General features: G+C 41.0%; 1 protein-coding gene across 1 annotated transcript in view; it reads right to left on the reverse strand.

Annotated features, from left to right (window-relative positions):
• Positions 1–13238, reverse strand: part of CRIM1 (cysteine rich transmembrane BMP regulator 1) — a 943646-nt gene that overhangs the window by 102431 nt on the left and 827977 nt on the right. The window contains exon 11 of the mRNA XM_075339496.1: positions 9817–10026. Within this exon, the coding sequence (XP_075195611.1) occupies positions 9817–10026 (210 nt within the window). The remainder of the gene's footprint in view (positions 1–9816; positions 10027–13238) is intronic.

Consider the following 13238-nt stretch of genomic DNA (forward strand, 5'->3'; position numbering starts at 1 on the left):
ATTAAAGCTTTTACAATTTGGCTATCTCTTAAAGCGGGCTGTGCCGAGAGAAGGGAGACTGTAGTCAGGGCCTCCTCCTATTACCAGTCATATCAGCATCAAGGGCTCTTTCACACGTCCGTGAAAAAAACACACGTTTTTCCCTGGACATGTAAAAGGTGCGTATGGCCCTCCGTGTGCTGTGACTTTGGCACACGAGTGTTCTTCGTATGCTATCCGTAATAACACAGAGAGCAGGAACTTTATGCTCACCTGTCCCCAGCACTGCGGCCAGTTGTTCTGATATCTCCCCATGCTGCTGTCTCCGGCCCTGCTGACTCCCGCTGCTGTTACTTCCGGGTCTGCGGTGCAGTGAATATTCATGAGCATAATTAGCTGTCCCTGAAGCAACAAGCAGAGGCAAAGACAGCAAGGCTGGAGAAGGTGAGTATAGAAAATAATTTAATTTCACAAGCACGTGTTTTCTCCGTATGTGTACGGGCTGTGTGATATCCGTACCCCTGGAGAAAAATGGACATGTCTACGTCTGGAGCACACGGACACACATATGCTCCACACGGACACACGGTGTGCGCATACCCATTGATTTTAATGGGTCTACGTGTGTCCGTGTCTCTAGTACATGTGAAAATGGACGTCACAAGTACCGGAAACACGGACATGTGAAGGAGGCCTAACAAAGCACCATGTAAAATGAGCAAACTGGAACATCCATGATCATCTTATAAGTGACCTGAAATTTGACATTTTAATTTCCAAAATAGAAAACCCATCTGAGTGTGTCCATAAAGATTTAGCTGGAATATGGTAAGTTGCTTGTGCTGCAATGTTTTAAATACAGAGTTGATGACAGCTGGTATTTAGTGATGAGTGAGCACGATCCTGCTTGGGTGCTCGGTACTCGTCAAGAGCAGTTGGATGCTACGCGTGAGTGCAACTCGAGTACCTGAGTATAATGGAAGTCAATGGGGAACTCAAACCATTTTTCTGGAAGAGATCCTGGAAAAATGCTTGAGTTCCCCATTGCCTTCCATTATATTATTTGGGGCACTTGAGTCACTCCCATGCAAGCATCCAACTGCTCTTAACGAATACCGAGCACCCAATCATGGTAGTGCTCGCTCATTACTATTGTTAATACGACTGTTAAAGACAGTAACTGGTAGACCGAAGTATGCAACCGCATGTGCATATAGTTTCATTTCTCTGTCCATTTGGTGGGACCATTTTAAACAAACCTGTGAAAAAGAAATAGCGTGATGCAGTGTGCATCTAGACAACTGGCCAACAAGTGCAGCAGCACACTGTATGCGCTAAGATGTGTGCAAACACTGGATATGTCAACTTTTATATCAGTATGCAGTATCAGTGGCAAACAACAACAGTATATGCAATCCAATAGCTCATCATAATGCACAATTCCACCTTCTATGGACTTAAAAGTGGGCCCACCTACTTCTTAGGCTCCTGTGCGGCTGCAGAGGTTGCACCAATGATACATACCTGCACAGTGCTATATAGAATATAGTTGTAAAATGACAGTAATTAGCACGCTAACTGGCTAATTTTTTGTGGCCATCAGCCATAACAAAGCGTTCTTTTTCTGATGGGATCCTAACCATTTCTATCACATATTGATTCTCCCAGGCCAAAAGGTTTAAAATTTAAAGGGCAAGTAAGATCCAATGCTAATTAAATAAAATAAAAAGCCTCATACTGATGGGAAGATAGCTCAGCCGAAGATTTTTATTTCTTTGTAGAATAAAACTGGCAATTCTCATATGATAGCTCACAAATTAAAAGGGTCGTCTACTAGTAGAACAACCCCTTCTGATTCCATGTTTCCCCCAGGTAAAATAAATAAGCCTATACTCATCTCCACAGCTGGTGCCATTACAATGGTGCCAGGGCTCGCATTCCAGGGGTTCATGTTATGTTGTGACATCCAGTGAGCCAATCTGCGCTGGCTTCTGTCTCCCCGCCTTTCTACATAGCAGTACAGCACCAATCAAAAGGAAGTGAGCAGCAGCCGCAGCGCTCACTTGCTGATTAACTTGTTTGTCTGAAGGCGGGAAGATAGAAGCTAGCGTTAATTGGACGCAGGACTCGTCATTTTGTAGTATTTCCTGTTGAAGCGCACCTGTGGGCAAAACAGCCATTGTCCACCAAGCCAACCAACGTTGTCTGCTTGCACCTGCATCCATGTTTTAACAGGATTGTGAATAAAAAGGTTTTTTATGGTATGGTGACTGCCACCTATTTTTTCTTCTTTTCGCTTTGTTGTCCAAGTAGTGGACAAGCCCTTCGACATTTGTCTTGGGGAAATGTTCATGTGTTTTCAAAGTGGAGAATAGAGAAAGTTGCTGACAAACTGCTCTGCCAGCAGCTTATCTCCTGAAGAATGAAAGGGTTGTGAGTTAAAATTCAAATAGCCTGATTCTTATCTTGCCCGACATCCTCTGATGGGGATGAGTCAGGAGACTTCCATACACATTAGACTCTAGGCCGAAATCGGCAACTTCGGCCACTTAGGTATACAGTATATGGGCGCCTTTTGAAATACTGTGCCGTTTTATCAATGAATTCCAGCCACGTACACACCGAATGACAGCACATGCAGTCCGTAGTTAAAAATAAAATTGGGCTATTAGTTGTAGCAAATTTAAAAAAGCTCCTAAGCACTCTCTGACAATTATGCGGCACATTATGATTAAGCTTACCTGAAAATGTAGTATCTCTCTAAAAAACCTAATTCATTTCTAGTACAATCGATAGTCACTCAGTGGTTTTGCTTCTGAGCTTTTCATTTGCAAGAAATTAGCATCCTCATTGGTGCCATAGAAACACATTTACATTTCTCCATGGCATGCAATACCACATTCTCTATGAAACAGAATATCACAAGTCAAGGAGTTGTACGGATTCGTTCAAATGTCAAGGGCTTCACAAAGTTTGTCGAAGACATCAGATTATTAATGGATTAGTAATGGAACAACCTTTGGTTCTTCGCTTTAGAACTATTCCTTTTATAAAGCCGGTGGTCAAGAGACATATTCCTATTCAATTATCTGCCCTTGACTGCACTGTCGACAGACCTGGCCTTGAAAATAATATAAAAGATAAAATGGGCCGATTATAAGGCTCCTGGCACATAATCCTACAATGATCAGTGAACTTTCATAAACTGCTCACTTATCTCAGTATCCTTAAGATTCTAAATGGCAATCAGTCAGACAGTACGGCAGAAAATCACATAACATACATCTACAGCCTCAACTCTCATTTCTAAAGCACCTGCTATACATGTGACTGATCTAAGATCCAGAAGCATCTTAGCCAATGAGATTATGAAATCAGCAGTGTCTAATGGCATGTGTGTCTCAGCTTGCAACATCTACCCTTGTTAACCAATTCACCACCCGGTGATTTTCCTTTTTTGTATTTTTTTTCTCCTTTTCGTTGAAGAGCTATAACTTTTTTATTTTTCTATCAACATATCCATATGAGGGCTTTTTGTTTTGCAGGACGAGTTGTACGTTTGAATAAATATATTAATTTTACTATATAGTGTACTAGAATATGGGAAAAAAATTCCAAGTGCAGTATAATTGCAAAACAAGTGCAATTCAACATTTTTTTATTTTTTTTTATTTACTATGTTGAGTATATCGTAGAACTGACCTGGTAGTATGATTCCACAGGTCAATACAAGTTCGTAGATACCAAACATGTATAGCTTTTTTTTTTAAGTTAAGTGATGGAAAAAAATTCAGAAATTTGTCCCCTCAAAATTGGCACTTTTGTCACCATTTTTCGAGACCCGTAACGTTCTTATTTTTCGGGATCTGGGGCTATGTGAGGACTTATTTTTTGCACCCTGAGCTGACATTTTTACTGATACTATTTTTTGGTTAGATGCGATGTTTTGATCACCTTTCATTGCATTTTATTACAATGCTGCAGGGGCCCAAAAACTGTAATTCTCATGTTTTTTATTTTTTTTGTTACACTGTTTACTAATCAGATAAATTGATTTTATATTTTGATTGATCCAATATTTCTGAAAGAGGGATACCAAATATGTGTATTTATTTGTTTTATTTTCAATGGGGCAAAATGGTGGGATTTGAACTTTAGTTTTTTTATTTTTCTCATATTTTTACAAAACTTGTTGCGTTTACTAGTCCACTTAGGGTACTTAATGCTGAGATATTTCGATTAATTTTGCTGCATAGAGAGATGCTTCAGCCGGCGTTAGCGTCGGACTGGCTACCGGAGGAATCTCCAGTAATGCCAGGCCTGGATTCAGGTACCTGCATTGCACTCTGGAGCACTCACCTGAGCTCCAGCATGCAGCCTAGACTGAACCGCGAGCGCCGAGTGATTGATTCCCCGGCGATTGCGGTTCAGTTCATGACAGCTGCAGACAGGTTGTGCTGATCTCCGGTGCTCTCACGTGAACTCCAGAGATCAGCCCAGCCTGTCCGCAGCTGTCATGAACTGAACCGCAATCACCGGGAAATCAATCACTTGGCGCTCGATGTTCAGTCCTGCAAACTCTGAGATCAGTCCAGGCTGCAGGTGAGAGCTCCGGAGTGCAATGCAGGTAACTGAATCCAGGCTTGGCATTACTGGAGATTCCGGCGTTCACAGGAACTAAGTCATGACAAAGACAGGAAGACAGGAGTCATCAGCTGAACCCTGGTTGGCATGACAACACCTCGGCGCTTCGCGATCATGTCATGGGTTTGCTGATGGGAGTGGGGAATGACGCGCTCACCACAGGGAATCGTGAATTCCCGCTGTCCGAGATTCACAGTGGGACTGAACTAGTTAACAGCGGTGGGCAGAACTCCAATCTGCCCACCGCTGTTAGAGTCACTTGTCGGGTGATCAGATCAACCAGCATGTGTAGGGAAAGGTGCAGACTCAGCGTGTGAGCCCGCATTAAAGAGCTGTATCAGTACGTTCAAGGTCGTGAAGGGGTACCTGTCTTATTGAACATGGTATATGCTCTGCAGACAGGATTTATAAAGCAGGAGGAGCTGATCAGATTGATATACAGAAAAACTTGCATTTTATTTATATAATTGTATGCATTTCAGTCCAGAGGAAGGTCCTATTCAGTGATTGCAGAGAATTTGATGTGAAGACTCACCCCATCCATAGCACACATAGTGAGTATGGCACCTAGTGGTCCAGCAGACTGGCCGCTTCACGAATATAAACAAATGAGCGACATATCCAGGGAATAAAATAATGGAAATTTCTATATTGCATTACAAAAAAATAATAATTCTTTGAGATGGAAAAGATTCACATGATAGCCATGAGAAACTGATGTATTTCCAGTTTAACAATAACGTCCTTACTCCTTGTTAGTTTTTATAGTCGGATTCCATTATTTTACTCCTTGGCTGTGCTGCTCTATTTCTCTTTGTTCAGTGATTGAGAATCTTCCATGAATGACTGCACACAAGCAGAGATAGACATCCCTCACTAGTAGTACCGCCTAATGGACTCTTATATATACAAACTCCAGGATCTCCTATTGGACTCATCGCACACCGGGGATTTCAATGAATAAAATACAAGTCAGGCCAGAGTCCCACTCGCACGAGTCTCGCATCGCATCACCCGGCATAGCCACACATTCTCCTGACAGGAGCGGGTAAGCTGCATGTATTTCTATGCAGCTTAGACGCGCCGGTCCAGAGGGTGGCAGGCTGTGCCGGGTGATGCGATACGAGTCTCGTGACAGTCTCTCGCAAGTGTGACTTTGGCCTTATATTGAATCTTTTCCAACAAACCTATATATCATTCTGCTCAGCTTCCCCTATTCTATACCCTGCTGTTCACAGATCAGACTGTACGTGCGTGTCATTCCCTTTAAATATACAAGCTCTATTGCTTTTTATTGCCTTTATTTTTGTTAGACACTTAAAGTTTGTATGTTTCTTCCTTACTACTTTGTACATCAGGATAAAAAAGTAAAACAAATGCAAATAAAAAAAACACATTTAACTATCTCAAATTTCAAAAGTGAATGTTAGAATTATTTATATATCCGCCATATTTAGCTGCGCCAAGTAATCCCCCAAGTGAAAAAAATTTGAAGAATGTTATATATTATACAATTACATAATAAAAGTTACTAAATGTGAATGTACTCAACTAATGGAGCTAAAGCCAAACATTTGAATTCCTTGATTCATTTTGTCAGACTGCCTTCCCCTAATCTTATTATTGCCGTACCGCCTGTCTGAGACAGTTGGAATGGTTTCATCCAAGTGGAGCAGATAGCACAACCTTCTGCTGTGCCAGCCTGAAGACGCTGTGTGAGCTAACCATCGGCATTTGGTCCTGGTGTACAGAACAGCACGGGGCGCTTGCAGCACAATGGTGGTATAATAACAGCTTATTAATAATAATTAGGTCAAGCATTTACGTTGTTCATTTTATTATGCAGCCGCAGATGGTCCTCATTTATCTCCGTTAGGACAGGTGGCGGAGGGCACAGTCAGATTGCAATTTGCAGAGGCATTCTTCGCATAAACCAAAGCATAATGCCACAGGTCTCTTGTATTAATACTGGGACTTGACAGCTTTTGTTTGCATTATTTGATTTATAAGGGGCGATTATAAAATGCTGCTTATTTGACACGTAATCTAAAGGCGGCGTTCAGAAAAAGTTATTTTCTGCAACTATTGAAAATAAATTGACAGAAGAATTGCATTATGGCGCGAGCTTAAATAAAAAGAAAAGAGTGGCTTTCACTATCCTGTGACCTTGGACGAGTCCTGGAAAGCTGTTGCGTTGTCCGCATTTCATTGGCATTGATTAATAGCACCTCTTGTTCCACTATCTACAATGCCGCAGCTACCTGAGAAGACAATGATTATTAACACAACAGGTTCAGATTCTATTAGAGCCAACGCAATGTAAAAAAAAAAAAAAAAAGACTAAATCCTCTTTGTTCTGCTGCTTTAAGGATTCGGCCAACCTCTCGGAGGAATCAGGCAGAGCATTGACATAGCTAATACTAAGTAAGGCAGGCCAGCAACATTAATCAGTCTATCATTGTTCTCATGCTCGTGGCTTCTTCCTAAAGACAAACTGCATTTCGGTTGATCGCTAGTAAAGATGAATGTAGCTGCAATATCTCCTAGTTTAGGATTACAGAAGAAGAAATTGATTATATTGTGATTGTGGACAGACTCCATTACTAAAGGGGTATGATGTCTTCAGTAAACCTGGCGAATTCATTGGCTAATAGAAAGTTATATAGTTTTCTAAAATACGTTGTACATGAATTTATCACGGGTTACAAGATATGTGCTTACAGCTCTCCAATGGAAACCATATGATGAAAGTCTGTTGCACCTACATACACAATATGAATTTGAAGGGAACCTCTCATTAGATTAATGATGTCCAAACCATGGGCATCATGAGTAAGAGTCTGCCTGCGCGATTGCAGCCAAGTATGTTTTATTCTGTAAATACTGCGGCCTTTCCGAGAACACACATTATGAAAAAATAGACTATAGATATAGATGCGACTTGTCCGGCACAGCCCCCAGCCAGCTTCTCGTTGCCCTGCTCAGTATGACTTTGTGTGTATAGAAAGAAACCCATCCATCACTTGGAGCAAAGCAGGGAGTAGCCAGCAGGGAGTGGCGCCGGACTAGTCACATCTCAGCTCATGACCCTTGGCCAGCTCTTCAAACTATGCTTTCTCTGAAATGCCATGGCATACCTGAGATGACTGTCACAAGGTGGCACTAGACACTACTTGTATGCAGTAAATGTAGAGGCAGTCAAACAGGCTGAGATCAAACCAGGAGTTCACAACAGTACACGGGGGGCAAACAGAGACAAGGTCAAGATACAAACTGAAGGTCAGGGTTCTAGGACAGTACATACAGAATTCAGGGAGCAGGCGGGGACGTGGTCAGTAGGAAGTCCGAGGTCAGAAGCCAGGAAGTCACAACAGAAACAAGGGAGTAAAGGCAGAGACAGGTAAGCCATGGAAGCCAACATTACAACTGTAAACAGGAATTAAAACTGGCAGCGTCTTGAGTTAACACACTCCCTCATGAAGCAGAGCAATCACCGGGAAAGAGAAGCATCTGCGAGAGCACCTCCCAGCACCAGTGCGAAACCCAGTGCTTGTGAAACAACCAGCAGAGCATTCATCCTGCAAAACGCTCTGCACCATAAGCAACATATACTGGCTCTGCAAAAGAGCATAGCAGAATGGTACAGAATGTTCATCACACCGTAATCGTGACAATACCTAGCTGCAATCATGCGGACAGACTGATTCATGTTGGCTTGATTCTGGTAGTAATACATTTTTTGCTTACTAAACTAATAATTCCTAGTGTATTATAATAATTATAATGTTTAATCACATATATAGCGCTATAAATTCCATAACGCTTTACATACATCAGCAACACTGTCCCTTATGGGACTCACAATCTAAGATCTCTATCTGTATGTCTCTGGAGTGTGGGAGGAAACTGGAGAACCCGGAGGAAACTGGAGAACATACAAAGTACTTGCAGAAATTTTCCTTACAGATTTGAACTCAGGACCCCAGCGCTGCAAGACTGTAGTGCTAACCACTGAGTCACCATACCGCCCATAACAGATTATTCCAGCTCACCGCATTTGTAGGTAAATCCTGCAGAGACCCTTCGTTCGTGGATCCATACATATCAGTTGGGTCATAATACAGGCTAGAACAAGGATAATCCAGCACATGGCCCATTGGACTTGAAAACTTCAAAGTTTATTATATATCAAAGGTAGAAACATAAAGTCCACTGTCATCATGCAAAGCATTTCGAACACTTAGTTCTTACCCAAAACACAAGCGTTCAAAACGCGTTGGCCGATTATAGTGGACTTGATGCTTTACCTTTGATATGAAATAAAAGCTTGGATCAGATGGTGTGCTATACTATCCTTCTTCAAGCCTAATGTATTATAGTGATCTATGAACAAATATTATAGATTTCTTTTGTATAACTTGAAAAATGTTTCCTATTGTAAAATCAATGATAAACCATTTACATGGTTCCCACACGCTCTTGTCCTTAGATTGCTATTTACATGCTACATTGAACATTTATTGGAAATAAGACAATCAATTCCAAACAATGGAAATCTGATACATCACTTAGCAAAGATGGATCCATACCGTGGTCTTCAAAGAAGTCTAAAAAGCATTTAAATATAGCTGTAGAAATCATTAACTTCATATCGCTATGGACTACCCTAACAAGAGCCGATGTGTGTAGCCTGTGGAGTTTGCAAAATTTGAGAAAATACAATGTATAACGGGAGAATGGCTGGTGTCCAAAACAGAGAGGGCAGGTAAGAGTTATATCTCAAATCCTAACTTCATCATTATAACTTCATCATCTGGTGTAGACTGATCAATAAGGAACAGAAGAGGTCAAACACTAGAGGCACTGTTTATCAAAAGCTTTCTCATACGTCAATCACTTTTTCTCCATGCTCGGTTTCATCAAAGGATTAGATGTTTGTTATCAATTTTTTAACATCAGACACACTTTATTAGCCAAAGGGGTTTCAATCACTCCTAACCTGGAACAGATCTAGATGATTGAAAAGTTAAAGAAAAAAAAATATAACGAGTGAGACGAGTGCAAAAAAATAATCCTACAAGGTTTTAACAAGAAATAAAGCAAGTATTATTTGTACTGCTAAAATGTCAGCAGAAGATGTTAGAGACTATATAAGTGTGTGCGATCAATGCTTATGTTACGATCTAAAATTACCTGGGCATGAGGGACAACACTGTCCTGGAAGAATGGTGGGATTGGCACAGCCGGGAACAGGACAGGTTATCAGTGCACACATTTCCCGTCCATTGTGGCAATAGCATTCGCGGCAGCCATCATGCCAGCTCTCATCATTTTCATGACGTCTTCCATCCATTGACAGACATGTGCCAGTCAAAACTGGTGGCCCAGCTGACGAGGATGCTTCTGTAAGGAACAGTGACAAAAAATTGTACATGTATCAAACAGGTATCAAGATCTGGGAGATTTTAAATCATCTTAACACCAATTATTGCGGCTTTCGTACATAGACAGATCATACGGACGCTCTGATAATGGCGCACCACTTTATGTAGGTTCACAATTTTGTTAATTTGATCTATCCTAAGGATAGGCCATCAATGTTAAAGTAATGGACACTCTCTCTATACGCATCCAAATTCTCCAATATCGCAGGCAGCTGAGGATTTCATTTGTCTCATAGATAGAGAAATGGCCTTCTCCAACTTACAAGGGCAATGGGTTAAATTCCCTGAATCAAAGAATTACTTTCCCTTTATGAAAAGTAATTTTTAGTAATTCAGTCTGAAAAAAGATGTCAACCTGAAACATGATGATAGCCCTTTTTGATTTAAGTACAAGCAGATGGATATTTGTATTCATTTGTATGTGCGCTGGGAATGAGCTCCAGGGACTGACTCAGCAGTTTATATTTAGAATTTTTAGCGATGCCCAAATCATCTTCTATCTGGATGCCAACCTGGCAGCATGAAAGTAGCTCACAGCCACCTGCAATATTGGACTGTCTAAATTATACCATCTGCAGTGAAAAGGTTTAAAGCATAACCAGAGGATGCCAGATGTAAATCCCATAATGAAGCTTCACATATGGTTTTTACTTATGTACGCTACCCAAACTGCAAGATAAACATTTACCAGTCTCAGTCTAGTTTGCAAAATATGATTAACATGTGTAGGATGTTAAACCTGACCTTTCTATCCTCTTCTGCCACCGGCGTAATCATGAGCGCTGCTTATTGCAAGGGCCCTGTGGGCTTTGTAGTAGATGAGACAATCGCTAATTACATTTTAGCATCTTCTTCTTAGATGAAACACAAAGTAATTGAATAAAAACTATATTTTTCAGATCAGAAGATGTTATGGTTAACAGTAGTCTTTACAGTGGCGTAAACTGTGCATAAAAAGTATGGAAATGGTGATTATCAGAGCTGAAAAACGATGCCCTGAACAGGGATTTACATGTAGAGCTTACCAAGTATTTCCAAAGATTTCAGCTTTTAGGTAAGGTGAACTTTGCTACAAATCTGAAAAATCCATAAAAAGAATGCTACGAATCCTCAAATGTACGCAGGTTTTGTTATACTGCATGGACTGGATAACAGACTGAAGTGGCTTTATTGTATTCTAATCCAGACCCAAATTTAAAGACCCCATGTGGTTGAAATTATCTTTGGAAACGGCTTTGGACCCTTCATCAGGCTGTGCAGAAATACTGGGGCTGATTCATCAAGACTGGCGTACAGCAAGCTCGCACTATACTAAACTTGACAGAGTGAGTGGCGCAGAATGTATTAAGAGGCACACACCACTTAATGAATTTGGTGCCTCTAGTAAATGGCATGTACTGAATAAAAAAAGCTAGTAGCAATTCGGGCACTAACAACGCTGGCAGATATTATGAATTCGGCAAGGGGTGTGGCAGTACTGTTCGCTTTGGCAGAGCTGATCCAAAGTGGTGTGAAAATGCTAAAAGTTGCAAACTGTTACACAACTCCATGTTCAGCAAAAAATATTGTTACTTTTCAAAGTTTTTATGGTACTTTTATATTGTATAAGCTTTCATGAATTGCCCCATAAAGTTTAACCTGGATGAGCAGCGGTCAGCTCTCTCTGAACGCTCACCCTTTAGAGGGGTGGTCCACTACACAGCACAGTGGCCACACATCAATGTAAAGTTCATGAAGAAGGCTTTTCTCAAATACCTTGTGGAGTCAATTGTGCCTCTGAGCAGTGCTATTGCGGTACACTCATCCCCATCACATGACCCCCGGGCTCCGTGACCTCTGAGATCCGGTGATGTCACGTCAGCTTCCAGTTGACCCGACATCAACGAGGCAGGCCTCATTCTCCCTGAGTGACTGCGCTGTGGGTTGTGTTTCAATGCTCGTCACAGCCCATCATCTCCCTGCTCTCGTTCACTGCAGAGCGACGCAAGCCGGAGCGATGGGCTGTGATGTGCATGTGGGTGAATGGAGGGGCTATCTATTTGCTAAAGTTGGAGGGTATGAAGCTACATTACATTTTGAGTCAGGGTTAATGCCAAAGGGCATTATTAGGAGTGCCCCCTAAACAGCTACATCACTAGCTATGACTTGGTCAGAAATGATGGAGGATAAATCAGTGGATCATGTTTCAATAAGTGGCATCAAACAAACCAGAAAATGAACAAAAACAACTTAACTAGTACTCAAAACTGATTTACTCCAGAGGAACCTGCCTTATAGCAGTGTAATATGTGGGGTATTTTCTTGCCATCCCTGGGATTTCTGGTCTTCCCAACTCTTACATAAGTATTTTTTCATATTATCCTTACACCCAGTGATTTAGTTATTTCACTGGGATTAATTGCACTCTATTATTTTCATTTATATGTGTAATTATTCTCATACAACTACAGAATGCTGCATCATTAACAATAAATAATAGTGAGAATTATAGTCCAAAATCAATAGGGCCTGAAAAAATACTGACACTATATACAGTGACAAGCAAAAGAGTAACAATGTTTTCAACTTTTGCCTTTCATGCTCCATATCTCACCATCTACTACAGCTTCGAACGTGAGACTACCTTCATTTTTATAGACAATTATCTAGGCTATCTCATTCATAAATTTGACTTACAAATATTTAGCATATGATTAGTTAAGCAGATTTTTGTCATGTCACTGAATTGTTATTGTTTTGTTCCTGGTGGTGGGGGAAATCTTTTTCTTTCTTACAACCTGTTCTCACATTCCATAACAAATCAGTGTATTATTAGGTTGATTCTCAAGTGAAAGGTCACTGGTTAGAATCAAGGAAGAGGAACGAAGAAGATTTCCCAAGAAAAGAAAACAGCATTATCCAGCTCATCAATAGTGGTCTCTTGCCAAAAAAATTGTCAAACTGCATCATGGGGGCGCCATGACAGTTGAATACTACAAAATGAAGTCTGTCCATGCAATCAAAAGCCAAGAAGTGGATGTCCAGGCAAAATATCAGAGTCAACAAGTCGGATCATCACAAGGTTTATTAGGTGGCTTGTATGCTTTGTAATAGTGAGATCTCAGATGTTCATGCATGCACTCTGCAATGCACATTACACAAGTCTGGAATAGTAACCCAAAAACAGATGGT

This window comes from Anomaloglossus baeobatrachus, chromosome 3 (assembly GCF_048569485.1).
Source record: "Anomaloglossus baeobatrachus isolate aAnoBae1 chromosome 3, aAnoBae1.hap1, whole genome shotgun sequence".
NCBI classification, from domain to species: Eukaryota; Metazoa; Chordata; class Amphibia; order Anura; family Aromobatidae; genus Anomaloglossus; species Anomaloglossus baeobatrachus.